The sequence below is a fragment of the Meles meles genome, chromosome 2, assembly GCF_922984935.1.
Source record: "Meles meles chromosome 2, mMelMel3.1 paternal haplotype, whole genome shotgun sequence".
NCBI classification, from domain to species: Eukaryota; Metazoa; Chordata; class Mammalia; order Carnivora; family Mustelidae; genus Meles; species Meles meles.
In genome coordinates this window covers 101119593-101141497 of record NC_060067.1, presented here as the reverse complement: position 1 = coordinate 101141497, position 21905 = coordinate 101119593, and the positions used below count along the sequence as shown (strand labels likewise).

The following is a 21905-nucleotide window of genomic DNA, read 5'->3' as shown; positions in this document are numbered from 1 at the left end:
ATTGTGTGTACCCACATTTTTATTTTTCACTTTTTAAAAAGTTGGTGATATATTTACTCGTGTTAAGATTTGAAAATTGGGAAAGGTGCCAGTGGAAAGTTTTCCTCCTATTGCCGTATCCCCACACCCATGGATCATTTTAGATTTTCTTCATCTGTGTATACACAAGTCAAATACATTATTTTGTTCCCTTTTTCAGAAAAGGGCATACACTGTTATATACTGTTCTCCCTCCCCTTTTTTCACCAACAGTGTATGCTAGAAGGATCTCTGCACGGGTACATAGTTTCCTCGATACTGCTGCATAATAGCTCGGTAGATGTAGGCACAAGTGTTAGTCTTTTACTCTTGAGCACCTGAAATGGACGATGTGTGAGCAAGGCTACCTCCGGGACGCATTGTTAGACGTGCAGTTGCTGGGTCAGAGAGAATAGGCCTATCATTTCAGGCTTCAGAGGACAGCATCTTGAGTTTTCCATTGTATATCCTTCTATACTACTTAATTTTTTCTCCCCACAAGCAGATATTACCTTTATAGTAAAAAAAAAAAAAAAAAAAAAAAAAAGGCTCATTTAATGAACTGAATTGGAAATAAGTGATCACTCATGAATGTGTCTGTTTCATAACTTGTCCCTAAATCAGACCTCGTTAATATAATGCAGATAGGTGTTACTTTACTTTTGTTCCTCCTTTTCTTTCCCCATGAGTGGGTACCCTGTAACCAGGCTGGTTTTGCCCCTTAGATAAAAGCTGGCATCGAAGCTCGCTCAGAAGCCAAAACCAGTGGACTTCTGTGGACCGGGTTAGCCTTGCTGTCCGTTCAGGGCGGGGCGTTGGCCTGGCTCACTTGGTGGGTGTACTCCTGGGATATCATGGAACCGGTGACATACTTCATCACATTTGCAAATTCCATGGTCTTTTTTGCATACTTTATCGTCACTCGCCAGGTGAGTAGTTTGTTAGGAAAATGGTAAGTTAGAACATGTTTTGCAAATAATTCCATATCCAACTGAAGTAATGAGCAATAAAACCTTTTTTATTTACTGAATTGCTCTCTGGGTCTGTATAAGGTGATAAATTCTGTTGTTGTTTTTCATGAGGATAGCGCATATACAGCACAGAAAACCGATAACCTCTATAGAGAAATAAATAGTACAACTCATAAATTTCTCCGTGGAGATAAGCACATCAAATTGTGTTCTGTGTCTTTAGAAATAAAATTGAATATGTATTACAAAAACACTCAGTAACTTTAGCTTTCATTGCATGATTATTTTGCCAAAACAGTTTCCTTTCTCTCCTTTCTATCCCAATATGTGAGATTCCTCTTCCCAGCTTGCTTGCTTTTGAGAACAGCCGCTGATCTCAAGCAAGATGAAATGTTTTCCTTGTGTTGCCTTATGCTTCCTCTGTTGGCCACTGCAAATATTTTACTCATCTGCCTTCTTTTGCTTTAGTGTTGCTAAGGCAAGTGTCTTTCTTACAGAGACATGTTCATTTAAAACATGTTCCCCCCCTTTTTTCCTTTTAGGATTATACTTACTCAGCTGTTAAAAGGAGGCAGTTTCTGCACTTCTTCCATAAGAAATCAAAGAAACAACATTTTGATGTGGTGCAGTACAACAAGTTAAAAGAAGATCTTGCTAAGGTACCGTGTCGGAAATACGACCTCTTGTGACTGGTCCTGTTTGGGCTCTTTGGGAGCTAGAACATAGTATCGGGGAAATCCCCAAGTTCAAGCTTGGTCCTCGATAGACTTCTGTGTACTCTGCTTTGCTCAGTGAAACAGTTGATGTTTCAGTTGATGCTCAGTGAAACAGTGTGTGATGCTAATTTCACATCCTACAGTTTTGGTTTTGACTCCCATATTCTGCATGGGGATGGATGTCTTTTAATGTGTGGGGGGAGATGTCTTAAATGACTTTGAGATAGTAAAATAATAGTTTCCAGTAGCAGTTCTTATTTCTTATTTCTATTTCTATTTCTGATTTCTATTCACATTCTGAATATGTGTTTTTAAAGAAAACTGTCCAATATCCAGCTCAACTTTTTTCTTCCTCCCCCTTTTTTTTTAAATTTTATTTTGGAGGGGCGCCTGGGTGGCTCAGTGGATTAAGCCGCTGCCTTCGGCTCAGGTCATGATCTCAGGGTCCTGGGATCGAGCCCCGCATCGGGCTCTCTGCTCCGCGGGGAGCCTGCTTCCTCCTCTCTCTGCCTGCCTCTCTGCCTACTTGTGATCTCTCTCTCTCTGTCAAATAAATAAATAAAAATCTTAAAAAAAAAAAAATTTATTTTGGAGCAGAGGCACAGGGAGAGGGAGAGAATCTTAAGCAGGCTCCATGTGCAGCACGGAGCCTGATGCGGGGCTGGATCTCTCAACCCTGAGATCATGACCTGAGCCGAAATCAGAGTTGGAAGCTCAACCAACTGAGCCAGGCAGGCATCCCTCAAGCCCAACTTTTAAGAACATAAAAGAAAGTAGACTTTTAGGAAGATGAACACCGGTAAAACATGTTAAGCTTTTTAAAGGTATTTATAACTTCTCCTCCTTAAAAATAAGAGAGTCAACACGGATTCCTCATTTCATCTTTTCCATCTTTCTGGTGAGAAAAGGGAGGTGCTTAGTTACTTGCCCAGGTATTACACTGTTAGAAAGTGGGGAGATAAGGCTATGGACCCACCAGCCTGACTCTGGAACCTGTGCTCTGAGGGTCTTCCACATAATCTGCAGCTTTTACTCTGGCCTCCCAGTGGACTCATTAGCTTGATTCAGTTGCTATATGCTTCTTAGCACATTAACTAGATTTTTAATTTTTCTTAGTAATTTTACAAGAAAAAAGTTTCAGTAAAAATCTCTTCCATTGATTAATGCATGCTCCTTTAATAGCCAATGTTCATAATGTCTCTTGTTACCTGTAACGTTCTAAACTACCCATTTCTCAAATTAAAAAAACAAGTTCTAGAATTCAATTTGTAATCCAAGAGTTGGGGATGATAAAACCTTTAATATTTTTTAAAAATTTTCTAACATCACTACTTAAGAAAAATATAATATTATTTTTAATTAGCGGGTACTCTTACATTTGAATGATATAATCCAAGGAGGCTAAAGGATGGATGTTCTTCCCACTGGTTGATAGTCCTGGGCATTTAATGGGGGCACCTGTGTGGCTTAGCGGGTTAAGTGTCTGCCTTCGGCTCAGGTCATGATCTCAGGGTCCTGGGATTGAGCCCCGAATCAGGCTCCCTGCTCACTGGGGAGCCTGCAGTCCTCTCCCTCTGCCTACTGCTCCCCCTGCTTGTCTCTCTCTGTCTCTCAAATAAATAAATAACATCTTTAAAAAAAAAATAGCACCTATTAAGTATTTTTTTAAGGCAGTAATTTGAGGAAGAAGGGAGAATGATTGGTCCCAGTGTTTTTCTTTTCAAATAAGAACTAGAAAAACCATTATAAAAGGAACAGCAAACAGCAAGAACTTGAAGGATACATTAGAAGCCTTAAACTCTTCTTTTCAGAAAGGATCCCTATTCATCAAAATACTGTAGATATTTGCCATTAGTAGTTTCAATAACCTAAGGATGCATTAAATTTATAGAATTCCTTTCCTGAAGTAATGCTGTTTCTCGTTCTCTTTGATCATGTACTTTTTTCTTTTTCCCATTGACAGGCTACGGAATCCCTGAAACAGGTGCGCCACTCCCTTTGTTTGCGAATGCAAGGAGAGGAAATCAATGAAAAGAATTAATCTTGGATTTTTAAATGTCATTGAATTTTTCCTGTGTGTGTTGATTGCGCAACTTAGAAACTGGAACTTTCTGAGTCCCATAGTTCCTTTGAATTTGATTGTTTCAGTGTCTTTTGTCAATTAAAGAAAAATGCTTGCAAAAACAGAGGTATTCTTTGAAGTTCTCACTTGACATTTTTGGTTTGTGGAGTCACATGACTTTTCAGGGATTAATGCCAGAAGGAGCTTGGCCGAGTCAGTCCAAGTCAGCGGCTGCAGCTGGGTCTGGGGCTTGGAACTTGAGCTAAGCGTCGTTGTCCTTGGACCTTGTGTTCATTCTCCCTGCGAGGGGGAATGGTCAGGGTGCGTGGAATTCACTCTCATTCTTCGGCTTCCTTTAGAATTGTCTTGTCATTAATTTATTTTTAAATACATGATTGTTCCAAGACCTTGATCATTAAACATAGCTAAAATTATCATAAAATGTCATTTGAAACATTTCATTTTAAGTAATATCTACTGAGATAGATACCGTTTATATGCTGTCAAGTACTGATGTAAGCTTTCACATATATGTCATTTGTAATCCTATAATCCTATGAGAGTAGCTATTTTTAATCCCAGTTTCGTAATAAGGAAATGGAGGCACGGAGAGGCTAGTTAGCCCAACTGCCCAGAGCCAGATTTCAGCACCTACTCAGAGAAGATGATAAATCTTCATGCATTTACAACTAATGGTATTTGGTCCATTGTCCAGGATTTCAGGGCCTGTGGGCCAGAAAGGGTGATCGTGATAACCTGATATTAGAGATTTGCTATTAAAAAAAAAAACAAAAACACCACCCCGAAGCTCCCAGTGTTTTCATAGTTTGTCTTTCAATCAAATCAGATTCAAACTTCCTGTACCCAGACTGGAACAGTGCACGGTGACCACTTGCTGTGTGTGTCAGTGTCTTGAAACATGGAGATTTTGAATCACTACTATATTGGTGTCTTATAACTAAACTAAGAGGATGAACTAGTATGTTTTTATAATGAATATCACCAGGTTAAGCATTATGACGAGTCCTTAGAACATGTTTTGCCTTTGAACTCTATTCTCAGGGAGATAAGACCATCAGTACGATTAGATGAGAGTTCAGAGAAACCACTTGGGAAGGGTGGGCCTTGCCTTTTGGGTGGAATTTGGAACCAAGGGGAAGCATTTCAGGTGGTATTTGATATTAGGCATGCTGACTGTTGGGAGGTGATAGCTTATTGTGGCTGATTTGCATTTCCCTGATGAGTGATGTTGAGCATCTTTTCATGTGTCTATTGGCCATTTGTGTCTCCTTTGGAAGAAAGTCTATTCAGGTCCTCTAACCATTTTTTTATTTGGATTGGTTTTTGTTTGCTTGGTGGTGAGTTGAATGAATTCTTTATATAATGTCAATATTAACCCTTTATCAGGTATTATGACTTATAAATATCTTCTCCCATTCAGTAGGTTGCCTTTTTGTTTCATTGGCTTCCTTTGTTGTGTAAAAACTGCTTAGTCTGGTATAGTCCTATTTGTTTTTGCTTTTGTTGCCCTTGCCTGGGAGCAGGTACTCAGACCAAATGTGCAAGAGCTTTCTGCCTATATTTTCCTCTAGTTTTATGGTTTCAGTTCTCACATTCAAGTCTTCAGTCCACTTTGATTTTATTTTTATATATGGTGTAAGAAGTGGTCCAGTTTCCTTCTTTTTCATATGGCTCTCTAGTTTCTCAGCACCATTTATTTAAGACTTCGTTTTTTCTTACAGACTTAATTTGAGAGAGACAGATGGAGAGAGAATCTGAAGCACACCGTGTGCTAAGCAGAGCCCAACATGGGGCTCAATCCCAAGTTCCCATGCTCATGACCTGAGCCGAAACCAAGAGTTGGACACTTAACCAGCTGAGCCACCCAGATGCCCCTTTAAGAGACTGTCTTTTTTTCCATTGTATGTTCTTGCTATCTTTGTCAAAGATTATTTGATTGTGGGCTTCCTGTTTTGTTTCATTAATCTGTTTTTGTGCCAGTACCATGCTGATACATCTAGCTTCGTTCTTCTCAAGGTGGCTTTGGCTATTTGGAGTCTTGTGTGGTTCCATACAAATTTTAGGATTCTTTGTTCTAGTTCTGTGAAAAAATGCCATAGGTATTTTGATAGGGATGACACTGAATCTGTCGATTGATAGTTTAGGCAGGATGGACAAAGAATTTTAAAAATACTAAACCTCCAATCCATGATCATGGGATATCTTTCCGTAAAGGTTTTACTATTTTATTTATTTTTTTAAATGTGAGAATTGAAGTCCTATATAAAAAGTAATAAATCTGGTGGCTCCTGGGTGGCTCAGTTGGGTGAGCTGTGCCTTCAGCTCAGGTTATAAACTCAGGGTCCTGAAATTGAGCCCCATATTGGGTTCCCTCCTCAGTGGAGAGTCTGCTTCTCCCTCTCCATGTGTCCCCTCCACACCCCCCTCGTCATTTCTCTATAATAAATCTTTTTTTTGGAAAAGACTTTATTTGAAAGAAAGTGAGAGGAAGTACAAACGGGGAGAAGCAGGCTCCCTGCAGGGAGCTGGATGTGGGATGTGATCCCAAGACAATGGGGATCATGACCTGAGCTGAGCCGAAGGCAGCAGTTTAACCCACTGAGCCACCCAGCCTCTCTAATAAATAACATCTTTTTTAAAAAGTGGAAATCCATATGTAGATGAATTTGTATGACCAAGTAAAACTCTACTCTGAATTAAATAAGAAAATGAATTAGAAAAATTAAAATATGAATTTCAAATATTTTATTAAGGAAAAACAACTAATTCTTGGATTTCAAAAACCTTTAAAAAACACTATAAAACGTCTATAAAAAACAAAATACAAGTTAAATCAGCCAGATATTTTGAGTAACCTTGTGATTTACTATAAAAATCAAGTATTACAAATCCTTGTGGATTTTTATAGTAATTCCCTGAGGATTTCATTTCACATATATCAAAACCCTTTCACCATGTCTAATACCAATATGAACTATTCTTTAAAGTTCTCATTAAACCTTTAAGACTATAAATCGCTGTATCATAAATTTCAACCTAGTGGTATTTATTCATATAAAAAGATGGAAAATCTGTTTTGAATATAGATACATAAAACAAAATAGTCCCTATCATTTAGATTTCGGAAAGAAATGCAGCTTTTTAGTTAGCATTGAGGCAAAGCAGGGAACCTGCTTCTTTCCAATTGCATTTGGGTCTTTGCAAAAGTCCACTCGGCGCTGAGAGACTTTCCTGTTCACCAGAGTGAGGAGTTCTGTGAATTCCAAGGAGGAACCGAATTTCCCCAGCATCTCACACAAATCTTGAATGTACCATGAGCCATTCACAGTTTCCCGATGAGAATAATAGCCTAAAAAGAAGGAAAAGGACACTGAAGTATTTTTGGCTTTTGGTTACTTCGAGTTTATAATGCACCCCTACAGAAACAGAAGTTCTCAGCAATTCTTTTTTTTTAAATAAAGATTTTATTTATTTATTTGACAGAGAGAGAGATCACAAGTAGGCAGAGAGGCAGGCAGAGAGAGGTGGGGGTCGGGGAAGCAGGCCCCCTGCTGAGCCTGATGTGGGGCTCGATCTCAGGACTCTGAGATCATGACCTGAGCCGAAGGCAGAGGCTTAACCCACTGAGCCACCCAGGTGCCCCTCTCAGCAATTTTTTTTTTTTAATTTTTTTTAAGATTTTATTTATTTATTTGACAGAAATCACAAGCAGGCAGAGAGGCAAGCAGAGAGAGAGGAAGGGAAGCAGGCTCCCCGCTGAGCAGAGAACCTGATGTGGGGCTCAATCTCAGGACTCTGAGATCATGACCTGAGCCGAAGGCAGAGGCTTAACCCACTGAGCCACCCAGGTGTCCCTCTCAGCAATTCTTTTTTTTTTTTAATATTTTATTTATTTATTTGACAGAGAGGTCACAAGTAGGCAGAGAGGCAGGCAGAGAGAGAGGGAGAAACAGGCTCCCCACTGAGCAGAGAGCCCGATGCGGGGCTCGATCCCAGGACCCTGAGATCATGACCTGAGCCGAAGGCAGAGGCTTAACCCACTGAGCCACCCAGGTGCCTCTCTCAGCAATTCTTAAAGACTTAAGATATGTCCCTGTTTCAAAACTTTTCTCTGTTGACTAGTGTCATATGGGAAAGGGATTGATTTATATAGTTTTAGAAAAATGGGGTTAGTTCTAAGTAGTTTCCTTCATTTCTGAAAAGTCCCAAGACCACAGTAGCCAGGCAGTGATTCTGACACGAGACTGGAAAGAAAAAGTTTGCTACCCTAGCAAGGAACAGCAAGCATCTAAGTGTTTTCAACAACGCTTTCCACAAATACCACTATGACACCATCATGATAACAGGCAGCTAATATTCAATGTAACTTTAAGCTGCCACGGTTCTCAGGAATGATTTTTCTCTAAGTCACTCTACACTTGAGATCACCCTGTGCCATGTGATCAAAGAAATCTGTTCTAAGACTGTGAGCGCCAGGATCAAATCACTGCAGCCCACTTCTGGTTGGTAGTGAACAGCCACCCACCTTCTGCCACAGAGTAGCACATGAGGAAGTCAGCCCCAGCCGGCAGCGTGTGCACGGAGGCCGCATCCACCTGGGTGACGTTGGCCTCCGGGGCGTCGGTCCGATGATCCACTACGTCCAGAGGAATGACTGGCACGTCATGCTGGTCTCCCCGACACGCCTAGGAGAAAAACCACTCTCTGGTCTTACCTAAGTTCTCCTTCCCAGTGCTTCAGGCTTACAGTCAGTGTGTCCTTTCGGACACCATCATGTCAGCAGCAACAGAAGCCGCTTTATAGGTACGTCAGAAACCATGCCATCGAGTTTCAGAGCATACAAAGCTGACTGGTTTTCCCCACTTAGGTTTTCTTCTAATTAAGATTTTCAAAAAATTGGCATCCTCAACTGTACATCAAGTTGTGTTGATTGAAAGGTATGCTCTGGAGAAAGCCTCTGTGGTTTTAAAGTTTCTAATGGATCAGCCACACTGCAGGACCAAAGATGCACTCCTTTTAAAAACTGTGGTCTTTGCCTAGTGTTTCTATTCAATCAGGCAATATATGCCCAGACTGGGTTGTGCTTGCCCAGCTGCTGCCATAAATTGTCAAAGGACACCACGTGACCCAAGAAAACATCTTTTACTGTGCCCTTTTCTTTTCGCTCATACTTTAGAGTGAAGTCTCAAATTCTTACCTGCTAATCCTGACTCATAGATGGGCTGACATTAATTTCTACTCTTAAATGACTATTATGGCTGAATTTTGTTACCCTCCCCCGCCATTTATATATATAGAAATCCTAACCCTCAGTATCTCAAAAGTGACTGTATTTGGAGATACGGTAAGACGAGGTCTGTTATGATTTTAATCTACCATAACTGGTGTCTTAGATTAGGGCACAGAGGAGACTGTGAAGGCACAGAGGCAAGACAGCCACGTCCATGGCAAGGAGAACCGATACCCTGATCTCAGACTGCTAACCTCTGGAACTGTAAGAAAATGAATTTCTGTTTAAGCCACCCAGGCTGTGTACTTTGTTCTGGTGGGCCTAGTACACTTAATACAGTGACCTAAGAAGATCTGACAGTGCATTTTAAATGCATCTCTCATTCTGAAATGCTTAATTAGTTATAAGCTATCTATTTCTTTATTGTGCAAATAATAATAGGGCAAGAGCTGCCAAGACTTATAAGCTTTGAAAGAAAAAAGTCGTGAGTGGTTTCAGTTAAAGAGAAGATCCCTAATATTCCATTTCTACAGGAAGATTTTAATCTTATTTCCTATTCCCAGGCCTCTTTTCAGCACTTATTTTCCACTGTCTTCCTATCTAGGCTATACCACCCCTAGAATGTGCTGCTCTCACCTGCCAGCTCAGAGGCAGTGAGCTGGAGAGTGAGGCTTTATGGAGGGCTGGCACGTGCTGGGCACTGTTCCAGTGTGCTGGTCTGTTAGGTCGCCCATCCTCCCAGCAACATCATGAGGCGGTGCTATTTTATCTCCTTTCACAGACGAAGAATCGGAGGCACAGAGAAGTAACCTGGCGAAACATTTTCCTCCTTTGTGGCTCTCACTGCATAGCAGCCTGCTAGTTATTTCGAATTCTGTTGTCTCTGACAGCCCCAGCCACTCCCCTTTTCACAAAGCAATCATGTCATTATTTTCCCTGATTTTTCCCCTGTTCGCTGGGCTGTCTCTCTTAGCATCTTTCCTCTGCTCACTGCTGTCCCTCAGTTCTGTTTTGCACTCACTTTTTTTTTTTTTTTTTTTTAAAGATTTTTTTTTTTTATTTATTTATTTGACAGATAGAGATCACAAGTAGAGAGGCAGGCAGAGAGAGAGAGAGAGGAGGAAGCAGGCTCCCCGCCAAGGAGCCCGATGCGGGGCTCGATCCCGGACCCTGGGATCATGACCTGAGCGAAAGGCAGAGGTTTTAACCCACTGAGCCACCCAGGCGCCCCTTGCACTCACTTTTTAAGCTATACTTGATATGGGTAAACTCATCTACGCCCATGGCTGCCATTACCATTCACCTCCTCCTTACTCTCAAATGTACTTCTCCAACCCAGGCTGCCTGTCTTAAGTTCTAGAACTATAACTCTACCCATGTGTGACAGATACTCCAAGGCAGCTGTCCCAACAGGAAACCATGGATCATCCTCAACCTCCCAGAGACCCCCCCTGCCCCCTCCCCTCAAGGCTTGGTGGCAGCTGGAATGTGGCCATGCCCCCGTGCTATTCGTGGAAATACAGAATTGCAGCATGAGAACACTGTTCGGATTCCTTACTGATGTGCCAGATGAGATCCTTCAGGCCCAGACACATCTTATCCCTAATACCAGTGTGGTGGAGGGGAAAGGTGACAGGGTGAAGTAAGCTAGGACCAGAACTCACCCGCAGTCTGCCCACTGGCCTCCCCAAACAGCGCTCTAACACCAGAGACCCTTCCTCGGGGAGCTCCAGCTAACGCCAGGCTGGACTGTGGCACATTGGTTATTTTAAGTCCTTTCAAATGTCAGTCTGTTAATAAACTAAAAATCTTTATCATTTATTCCTGGTTAAGAAGGAATTACTACTAATGGGAATTACTATTAATTGTAACTCTGATTGGCTGGGAAGCCAAAAGGGCCTTTCCAATTATTGGAGAGTTACTTTTTTTTTTTTTAAGATTTTATTTATTTATTTGACAGAGATCACAAGTAGGGAGAGAGGCAGGCAGAGAGAGAGAGAGGAGAAAGCAGGCTCCCTGCCAAGCAGACAGCCCGATGCGGGGCTCGATCCCAGGACCCTGGGATCATGACCTGAGTGAAAGGCAGAGGCTTTAACCCACTGAGCCACCCAGGCGCCCCTGGAGAGTTACTTTCAAAATTGGCTTTAATTCTTTATAATCATGTGTACAAAACCATGGACTTTACAATTAAGACTGTACAAAATTGGGCACCTGGGTGGCTCAGATGGTTAAGCGTCTGCCTTCAGCTCAGGTCATGATCCCAGGGTCCTGGGATTAAGCCCCACATTAGGCTTCTTGCTCAACGGGGAGCCTGCTTCTCCCTCTGTCTCTGTCTCTCATGAAAAAAATAAATCTTCAAAAAAACTAAAACAAAATTAGTCTTACCTGAATGATAAATATCTTGGGTTTTCCAACTAGGCTTTGACATTTGTCTCCTTTGAACAAGCCAGTCAATGTCTGAATTTCAATTTTGGCATCATATGCGTAAATGTGATTGCCTTCACCATGACTCAGGAAAACACATAAAAAGCAGTCGGCATCCATGTGGCTAGAGGTTGACGCTATAAAGGCAGTCGGTAGTTCACAAAGAAATGAAGATGTTTATTATGTACCTATAACAATTCAATCTAATACAAGAATAAAGTCACAGATGGAGGAGGAAAATTTTATTTATTTTTAAAAGATTTTATTTATTTGACAGATCTCAAGTAGGTGGAGAGGCAGGCAGAGAGAGAGAGGAGGAGGAAGCAGGCTCCCTGCTGAGCAGAGATCCTGATGTGGGGCTCAATCCCAGGCCTCTGGGACCATGACCTGAGCCTAAGGCAGAGGCTTTAACCCACTCAGCCACCTAGGTGCTCCAGAAAATTTATTTTAATAACTGTAAAAAGGATGTAATGAAACACAGCCTAGTCTTTAATCAAACAATAATTTATATCATACTGTCTCTGATTTTAAAAAATCTACTAAAAATTCGGAGAGTTTAAAAATGAATTTCATTAGCTTTTCTGCAACAAAGAATAATGAACATGAAAAACATATGGGAGGACTGTGGCAACGAAATATATGTCACGGAGCAGAGAGCTGAGGGTGGCCTGGAAAGGCCTCACAGACACTCTGGCCAATGGCTCTGTGTGGCTGTGCCTCTAGGGAGCACGCCAGTTTCGCTCCCTATCTGCAGTACTGATGGTGAGCAAAGCGGAACACCCGCAGGTCAAAGAGGTCTGGTACAGAGGTGTCTCAAAAAATTAAAAATAGAAATACCATCTGATCCAGCAATTCCCCTTCTGGAATTTACTGATGAAAACGAAAAACCTAATTTGGAAAGAAACACCTGCATCCCCCAATTTCCCTGAAGCACAAAGGCTAAGATGTGCAAACAACCCAAGTGTCCATCAGTGAAAGAAGGAAGGAAGAAAATGGGATACAGGTATCTGGATATATAGACACACACATACAACAGAATATTATTCATCCATAAAAAAGGAAATCCTGGCCTTTGCAATAACAAGGGTGGATTTTAAGGGCGTCATGCTGAAAGAAAGAAATCCAAGACAGACAAATACCATATGATCTCACAGGTAGAATCTAAAAAAAAAAAACCAAAGCTACAGATAGAGAAGAGATTGGTGGTTGCTGGTAGGTGAGGTAAAGTGAGTGAAAGGGTACAGACTTCCAATTATAAGTCATGGAGATACAATGTGCAGCATAGTGCCTATAATACTACTATATATCTGAAAGTGGCTACGTAAATTTTTAAAATGTAATTTGTAATTCTGTACGGTGACAGATGGTGAGAAGACACAGGTGACCATTTTACAATGTATACAAATATTGAATCATGGTATACACCTGAAATTGATGTTATATATTACACTTAATTTCTTTTTTATTTTTTTTTAATTTTTAAATGTTTATTCGACAGAGAGAGATTACAAGTAGGCAGAGAGGCAGGCAGAGAGAAAGGAAAGCAGGCTGCTTGCTGAGCAGAGAGCCCGATGCGGGGCTTGATCCCAGGACCCTGGGATCATGACCTGAGCCGAAGGCAGAGGCTTTAACCCACTGAGCCACCCAGGCGCCCCATTACACTCAATTTTTAAAAAGCCCTGTGTGGTGCCTGGGTGGCTCAGTGGGTTAAAGCCTCTGCCTTCGGCTCAGGTCATGATCCCAGGGTCCTGGGATCGAGCCCCACATCGGGCTCTCTGCTCCGCGGGAAGCCTGCTTTCTTCTCTCTCTCTGCCTGCTTGTGATCTCTGTCTGTCAAATAAATAAATAAAATTTAAAAAAAAATAAAAAGCCCTGCAGTTTAAATACATAAATACTGTAATAGTCCATTGCAAATAACTTGAAAATCCATGGCATGCAGTAATTATGATAAACGTAAGTTAGATTACCTACTGTGCAGTGATACAGAAGTTTAGAGATAGTATATGTAAATCCACAATTTAAAAAAAATCCACAATATTTTGAAGCCAATAAAACACTTGGGTATGGAAGGAGTCAGCTGAAACATGACAGCCCAGCATCTGTAGTGTTTGCATTGACTTTTAATTGCCAAATGAGAAGGTCATTTCCTTCATTTCTAGAATAACAGACTGTAATGAGTGGATGCTAAACATAAACTTTGGAGGCATAATACTCTGCAAGAGTCTCAAATCTGGTGGGTAACATCCAAGCAGAGAGGCACACCAAACCTGTAACCCACGCTAAATTAGTTGGTAAGAATTTAACAACACAGTTAATTATCTGGATGCCTTTATAGATAGGATACTCCATTCCCCCAGAAGATAAATAGGAAAACTACTTACCCTCATGAATTCTGAGCAGTAGTTCTTCTGCTTTAAGATCATTAAAGCATTTCACTTCAAATCCTAGTTCTGAAAACCTGGTGATAAACTGGGTATTAGCAGAGGAGCTATTCACAGTGGTCGGATACCTGCTTTTACTTGGAACACATCTATACAAGTTTTTATGACCTACAGATTGATCTTCAGGAGGAAAGAAAAAGTGAAATATGAATGAACTACGACAATGATGGTTTTCCTTGAGCACCCTCAGTTGGGAAGGATTTACTCATAACTGATTCAAGTCAGAATGTTGCCGTCTGCTGTGCAACTATGTAACGATGCAGAGCCCATTAACATTTAACAGAACAAGGTGAGGAAGGAAATTCAGGCAAGTTCTCAAGGGACTTGTGCCTACATGAGGCAGAGCCTCAGGGACTCTTGCTCAGTAATTTCCTCAGTGTGGACAAGTTTTGGTAAGTATCACTTAAATATCCTGTCCCCCGACACATAGATAAAACCAGTACCTGCGTGTAAGATTGTCTCTGTCTGCATTGGTGCCCCGCCGTTCTGGCAACATCAAATGCCAGAAGAACCTCTCATGGTTGAAGATTAAAGCAGTTCCTCTCCTCTTGTGGTCCATTTTGTACTTTTCTGCCGGATCAAATATTTCACTGTTAGGGAAAAATTTAAACAATAATCACTTTAAGTCATATTAAATAATGAGCTCCTCCAAGCCCAATATCAATGTGGAGGGTAGACAGAGGTCTGCTGTCTGCGCCTCCCCTGCTGGGCTGACATGCTTCTGGTGTGCACTGGGCAAGCCTCACCACCATTCTGGTAAGGAAAACCCTGAAGTGTTTCTGTACTGATGGGTAAACAGCGGCCATCCTCAGCACCCTGACCCCCAGTCCTTCCAGGAACATCTTATCTCCACGATCCAGGAACCAGGGACAACAGCATGCATAGGCCCCAGCTCTGGTTCCAGTGCCCGTGCCACACCAGTTACTAGATATTTTGAACATCACCGTAGGTCCTGAAATGACCAGAGGCAGCAGCCAACGCACAGGTCGACCAGCCCCCAGACCCAACACTAACACTCGCCGTTCTTGGCTCTACTTGCTCCCAGGTGCCCTTCTTGCTTCTTGTAGACTGATCACGGTCAGCAAAGGAAGAGGCCTTCATTACGAAAGTGCACATTTTTACCTCTTTCGGAAGGCGTCCGTTTCTGTCACATTTTGTTCCTCACCTTTAAAAAAAAAAAAAAAGTTGAATTTTATTAATTTGCTGTTTGACTTGTGGTAAAAACACAGCAGTCCTCCCAAACTGTAAACCCTTCTAGTTTTGCTTGGTTCAAAAGTCAGGTATGAAAAGGGAAAATAGGAAGGGAAACTGTTTCATAATAAATGACTAGAAATAAACAGCTCAATTCTTTCTCACCCTGAACTCTTATTGGCAAAATAGGAAAGAGTATTATCAAGAGAAATGGAGAAAACATTATGCAAATACATTCACTGCAAAATATACCTATGGTGACACGGTTCTGTGATTATGGACCAACACATATGAAATAGAGAACTGTTCTGCAGAAAATGTTTTTGTAGATAGTCCCATAACCAAGAAGCAATTAAAAGCAGAGGAAAACTGAAACACAATGTGTGGATAATACTCGATTACCCTATGGGCTGGAAGAGGTAGAAGTCTGGAGAAGGGAAGGGCCAAGGGCAAAGGCTTAAATTTTGGATCTCCCAAATGACACGTATGCACTTACAACCCATCCCATGATGGGGACCCTATGTCCCCAACCTGTGATCAGACTTCCCCACCCCCTAGGCTGCCCTTCACTGGATCCTCCTCTACTCCTTAGAGCAGTGCTGTGCAACAGAATTCTGCTGATGGACTCTTCCTGCACCTGTGCTGTCCTATATGCTAGCCACAGGCCACAGGTGGCTGCCGAGCTCTTGAAATGGGGCTTGTGCAGCTAAGGAACTCAATTTTTAATTCATTTTCAATAACCACACATAGCCAGTATCTTCTGTACTGGACAGCATAGTCTAGCATCTTTTACAATAAAGGCCCATGCACCCATGACTGTTTTTATAAACTTAACGGCCAGAGGGGAGAGAAAGTAAGGAATAAACAAATATTAACGGTATTATAAGATGCTCTCTCCCTGAGGTCACTGAGGGTAGCACGACAGACTCTCCCACCCATCACCTTGGAACCAGGAGGCTCCCGTTCCCTTCTGTCCCTGACACCTGATGTTCTAGCCTCACGTCACCTCCTCGCTGACAGCAATCTGCTCTGGGAGGGGGAGGCTGCAATTCAATTCTGTGCCCTTCACCATCGCTTTTGGGACTATTCCTCCTGGAATCCACCCGGCATCCACATCCAACCAGGACCCCACGAAGGCCCTCTGCGGTCCAGTAGACCCTCAATCAGTTTTTCTCAACCTCGGTATCAGTTCCTGGTGTGGGTGATGAATGCCCATTCCTGGATCCTAACCCAGATTTGCAGACTCAGAATCCCAGGGGAGGGGGAATCTGCATTTTTCACAAGGTGATTTTTATACCAACGAGGAGTCAAGGGCAGCCTCCCTAATGCATCCTCCCCGATCTCCCAAGGTTTCCTTCCTGCCCCATGCACTGCTCTCTCTGCACACCTCCTAAAGCCAGCCGGCTCTATGGGGGACCCCTCCTCCACACCCTGCTCTCCCGGTGACCCGCTGTCCCCCACACGCTGCTCTACCAAGGTTACCTTGCACCTCATAACGCTATTTTACTAAAATGCCGTTTACACATTTATCGACCGGGACACCTCCTACTCCACATACCACCCTAGGAGGAACCCGGTCTACTCTTCTGACTCCACCCAGAACACTTCCTACTCCACACTCTGCCAATGCTACTTCCTTCTCCACGCTTTGCTCCCAGGAATACTTCCCCGTCCACAAGCTGCTCACCTGAGGCTACATCCTACTCTTCGTACTCCACAAACTGCTTTACGCGGAAACTTCACCACACACTGCTCTGAGGAGGACAGCACACAATTCATGCTACCCAGGATACTGTCTCCATGTTCTGCTTTACCTGGGATCCTTGTACCCCACACCCTGCCCTCTGCACAACACTCCCTACCAAGACCGCGCTCTACCCAAGATACGGGACCCTTCCCAGCAGCCACTGCGCACCCGGGCACACTTCCGGACCGTGCAGTGCTCCCCTGGGAGACCTGCTTCACTCACCGCTCTACCAAATACACCTCCTGCTCCGCACACCCCGTTGGCGTACCTGTTGCTCCACACACTGCTCTACTGGGGAGTACTTCCAACTCAGACTCCTCCCTACTCGGGGACGCTGCTCTTTGGAACACACTGCTTTACTGGAATGGTTTCTATCCCACACACCGCTCTCCCAGAGATCCTACTCTCCATGTGGCTTTACAGGGAATCTTCCTCATAGGAAGTGAACTATATGGGATACTAACCTGGCACACACCTCCCCACTAGGGCACTTTCTACCAGACATTACTTCACCAGTCATATTCTGTGACTCTGTTGTGGTCACTCTAGGCTGTATGTCCTCAGCAGACAAACTTCAGGAAGGGCACACTTTAACAAAGTCATCGTTACACTGCAGGAACACAAATGAACTAAGAGGGTAAAGGGCTCTGCCATCATGGAAAAAATCAATTTCAATGGAGATACCCTATATAATATCTATAAATTCCTGTGCATCTGCAATCTATTCATCAAAAATGGGTCCGCCATTAAACTTGACCTCTTTTCACTTCTCCTTGCCTCTGATTTAGGCAATTTTCCTTTTCACCACGATGCACCTATCACCTCTCCGCTCCTTAAAACAGTTTAATTTTTACAAAATGAATCCCACCTTTTTTCTCCTCACCTTAATTGGATAATGCCTCCAGATAATCCTGCCAGCTAGCCTCTGTTGATGGCCTGGCACTTTAGACCTTCTTGCCCTCAGCTCTACAGCCCAAGACACGCAGTGGTCAGGCTTGTCCAAGGACACTGAAGTGGAGCTGGGACTGAAAACCAGGTCTGCCTGGAAACTCCAAAGTCTCTGCACTCTGGTCACCAAAATAAAACTAAACCCCTCCTACCAGAGACGCCAGCTACCTTCCTAAACTAAGTGTTCATTTCCCCAACCTTCTCCATTAACCATGGTCATCGTCTTCATGCACTGCAGTACCGATCAAACTCCACCCATATTCCCTATCAAGAATCTGTTTAATAATCCTACATTGAGTAAGCTATATCAGGGCTAGAACACACTAAAAAGCGGGTGGGGTGGAGAAAAAGGAAGGACGCGGGTGGGAAAAGGAAAGCAATGGGATTAAAAGAATGGAGGGGGAAGTGCCTTGACTAGTGGTTGGCGTCCTACGGAGCCCTGCCCCTGCTGCCCACCTCCCACCACAGAACCCAAAATGGGAGTGGCCGCCGGACCTGCACCGTCCGTCCCGGGCAAGGCCACTCCCTGAATAGCCAAGGTGGTCCTACAACTTGCCTCAGGGGCAAGCCCGGTTTCCTGCAGCACAGAGTAAAAAGCTCTGAAATAAGGTATTCTGCATCAACCACTAGTTTCAACCTTTTCTTTCTTTCTCTCTCTCTCTCTCTTTTTTTTTTTTTTTCACTATGGCCAGGCTCGAAGTTTCTAAAGCTATCAGTGATATAATTAGTGACAAGGAAGAAAGTTCTGAAGTCCACGTTTAGCCCTTAATTATTCTGTAGGGAAAGATGTGGCTTCAACTCAAATCCACAAACAGTCGTGGGTGTGGGAGAGACATTGGGGCTGCCCAAACCGCCAAGGCCTAGGTTTTGTACCCAAGTCAAGTACGGGCATAAGTAGGCGCTCCCGCGGGCTGGTTATGCTTCCATTATTATGCATGCAAACACTTCTTACTTTTTACTCAGGAGTAGAAAAAACCAGACCCAACTTCCGAGAGTCAACTTTCCAAAAGAGCAGAGCAAGCGCAGGGGGGCGCCAGCACAGGCCCCGCCGCCTTCCAGGGTTTAAATGCCGACGGCCGGAAAGGGATAACCAACCCGCCGGAGGACAAAGGCGGCCCGGGCACGCCCCAGCGCTGGGCGCCGCTACCCCGAGCCGCACCGAGCGACCACGAAGTTCTGGGCTGCTTTTCTAGACCAAAAAACTAATAAGCTGCCCCTGCCGGACCTCAGTGCTTCCTTCCAGGACCCGCAACTCTTGGTGGGTCTTCCAGCAGACACAGTACCCGCCTCCCGGCTCCCGCCCGCCTGCCCCGCGGAAGCTGTCCGGCGCCTCCTCCCACCCCCTACCCCCGGCCTACCTGCAGGGCGAACCCCGCGGAGTCGCCGCCCGGAGCTCATCGAGGCCCCTAGCGCAGAGCAGCGCAGCCGCCCGGGCGGCCTCCCCTTCCTGCAGCCGGCCGCCCGCAAACTCCCGCCCCTTCCCCCGCCCCCGCGCCGCTCGCCGCGGGCCCCCGGGTGTGGGTGGGAGTCGCGTCTCAGTTCTGAGCTTCTCGCCCGCCGAGTTCAAGGACTAGTGCAAGGACTAGAGCGTCCGGGGAGGGCCGATCGACGCTGTGTCGTCTGCCCGGCACTTGGAGACGAGCCTGACCCTCGGGAAATGCCGGTTGCCACCCCGAGGGCACAGGGCAAGCGGGTGATCGGGAAGCGGCGGGCGATTTCAGAGCACCTGTGGGGAGCCGAGGCTCGCAGTCCCCGCCCCCAGGGCTCGCTCTTCCCGGACGCCTCCAAGGCAGAGGGCGTCGCGTTTTCCTGTTTCGTGGACAGTCCTTCCCCCGCGACAGTTACTTTACTGGACCTGTAATGACTTTAAATGCTCTTGGGATTCGGGACAAAGTAAAACTGGAGGCAACCCTAAGATTTTTAAGTCTGACTTTCATAGGTAAAGTTAATTCCGGGAAGCAATCATGCAGATATTCGGAGCCCGAACTTTGGAGTCTACAGATGATATTTCTTGAGCCAGAGCCTGTTGTCCTTACCCTGATAAAATGCCCAAACTGTGTTAATTGGGCGCGGCGGGGCGCTCAAGGTTGCATTTAACCGAGCTCCGCCTTAGGTGGTGGTGGCTGGCTATTTTGTAAATTTGCTTCAAAGAGCAACTCTAAGATCGGATGAAAAGGTGGCTTCCGCTTTTATAACTTCTCTGGTCCTTGTCATTTAAAAAAGTAACCATCTTCAGACTGGGGAAAAAATGTGTTAAGGCATCATTTCTAATACATTAAAATAAGTATAAGGTATCCGTCTTCTATAAATATTCTATTGGGGAGAGAAAAACAAAATTTAACGTAATAACTCTTCCCACGTGTGTTGTCATTAACTAGAGTATGAAATCAGGATTTTCCTATTTACTACTGTTCATTTCGCTGTATGTGTAAAATATTTCAGAAATCTATTTTAGTAACTTACTCTGTAGTTAGGACATGAAATCTCATTCTCTGCCTTAAATGGTTTTGCAAGGATTACGTGAAATGACTACTTAGAACAGTGCATGGCTTTGAAGAGCTAAAACTATTTGTTACCACAATATTTTAGCTCATTCAAAGGATTGGCCTTTTGGTTTCCCCATTACCTGGCAGGGTTGCTTAGCATGTAGGTGGTGCTCAATAAATATTTATCCATTGAAGGAGATCCAGGATTTCACCATTTGCACTCTGGACTTTATCCAGTTTGAATGTGTTATCTGACCACCAGAACTTCCTGTCCTTTTGCCTAATTTTCAGGGTCTCCTCTGCTTGAGTCCTGAAAACACTCCCTCTATAGGAGTAGAACACCTGACCTTCTTTCTACTTATCTGAAAGGAGCAGATGAAAGAAATTTGCTTCCCCTCTAAATATCTTGTTATCTTAGAAAATTGTGTTTTTATAGGATATGCATGTGGTTATATTTTAAAGTAGGATTTTGCCTATCTTAAGACATAAGTACAAAGCATTCTGAGATACTTATTTCAAAATTATAAATGTGTAATTTTAGCTTTTTAAAGCAATAGCTATCATAATAAAATGGGTAAGTGTCTAGGACTGGCCAACAGGCTGCCTAGATTCTAACCTGGCTCCACTATTTTCTTAGCCTTGAAACATTGCACAAATAATGCAACTTAATCTCTCCCAGCTTCAAATTCTTCTATGTAAAATGGGGACCAAGTTTACTCAAGTTTTGGAGACAGTAACTGCCAAACTTCTAGAACAGTACCTGGCCCATAGCAAGCTTTCAGTACATTATTTTTAGCTACTGAAGACTTCCTAGACCAGTTCCCAAACTGTGGTCTCTGAGCCAGCAGTATCCACATCATCTAGGAACTTACTAAAAATGCAAACTCTGGGACCTACAGAAAGAGATCTGAATGAGGAGCTGGGGGTTAAGGAGAGCGGTGCCCATTAGGTGTTTTGTGTTTTTTTTAAGATTTTATTTATTTATTTGACAGAGATCACAAATAGGCAGAGAGGCAGGAGAGAGAGAGGAGGGGAAGCAGGCTCCCTGCTGAGCAGAGAGCCCGATGCAGGGCTCCATCCCAGGACCCTGGGATCATGACCTGAGCTGAAAGCAGAGGCTCTAACCCACTGAGCCACCCAGGCACCCCCCATTAGGTGTTTTTAAAGCCAGAATCCAGTGATTGAACTGGATGCTCATGTTTGAAAACCATGGACAGAGACTAATTAGAATCCTACCCATCCTACCTTCTCAAAGAAGAAAAAAAGAACCTAACACAAATCCATAAAATTAAGATACCCTAAAGACTGAAAGTTACTTGACAGATGGCTTGAATGTCACTTTCATAGAACTTACTGAAACTGAAGGTCGTAGCTGTCACCTATCCTAGAAGTGAAACATCTGGAATAAAATTCAGAGATAATCTTCAAATTTTAGTCTTTTTTTTTTTTTTTTCAGTTTACCCCACTAAACCTTCTGGTTTTTCCCTATATAATCACAAAAATACTAGTTTTCTATTGTGATTCCTACACTTAAGAAAAGTTAAAAGCCAACAAAAAAAGGCTTGTAAAGTTATCAGCAAGGAGACTTGGATGTTTTGGAAACCTTCAAGCCCGAGGCAAAGAAGCCTAATATCACTATGGCTATTGCTA

The 21905-nt window shown here is 43.5% G+C and overlaps 2 protein-coding genes across 5 annotated transcripts in view; one reads left to right on the top strand and one right to left on the bottom strand.

Annotated features, from left to right (window-relative positions):
- The window catches only part of MCUB (mitochondrial calcium uniporter dominant negative subunit beta), a 98938-nt gene extending 95049 nt beyond the window's left edge, over positions 1 to 3889 (top strand). The window contains exons 6-8 of the mRNA XM_045984864.1: positions 744 to 947; positions 1532 to 1648; positions 3669 to 3889. Of these exons, the coding sequence (XP_045840820.1) occupies positions 744 to 947; positions 1532 to 1648; positions 3669 to 3746 (399 nt within the window). The 3' untranslated portion in view covers positions 3747 to 3889. The remainder of the gene's footprint in view (positions 1 to 743; positions 948 to 1531; positions 1649 to 3668) is intronic.
- A 2629-nt stretch (positions 3890 to 6518) lies between these two features.
- Positions 6519 to 21905, bottom strand: part of PLA2G12A (phospholipase A2 group XIIA) — a 29302-nt gene continuing 13915 nt past the window's right edge. For 2 of the 4 annotated variants that reach the window (XM_045992521.1, XM_045992530.1), the window contains 6 exons: positions 15006 to 15048; positions 14327 to 14473; positions 13824 to 13900; positions 11404 to 11579; positions 8314 to 8473; positions 6519 to 7137 (listed from right to left, as the gene is read on the bottom strand). In XM_045992521.1, the coding sequence (XP_045848477.1) occupies positions 6899 to 7137; positions 8314 to 8473; positions 11404 to 11579; positions 13824 to 13900; positions 14327 to 14473; positions 15006 to 15048 (842 nt within the window). In that variant the 3' untranslated portion in view covers positions 6519 to 6898. Of the gene's footprint in view, positions 7138 to 8313; positions 8474 to 11403; positions 11580 to 13823; positions 13901 to 14326; positions 14474 to 14897; positions 15049 to 19127; positions 19553 to 21905 lie in introns of those variants that run through there. The other 2 variants (XM_045992539.1, XM_045992546.1) reach the window with 2 other exon arrangements.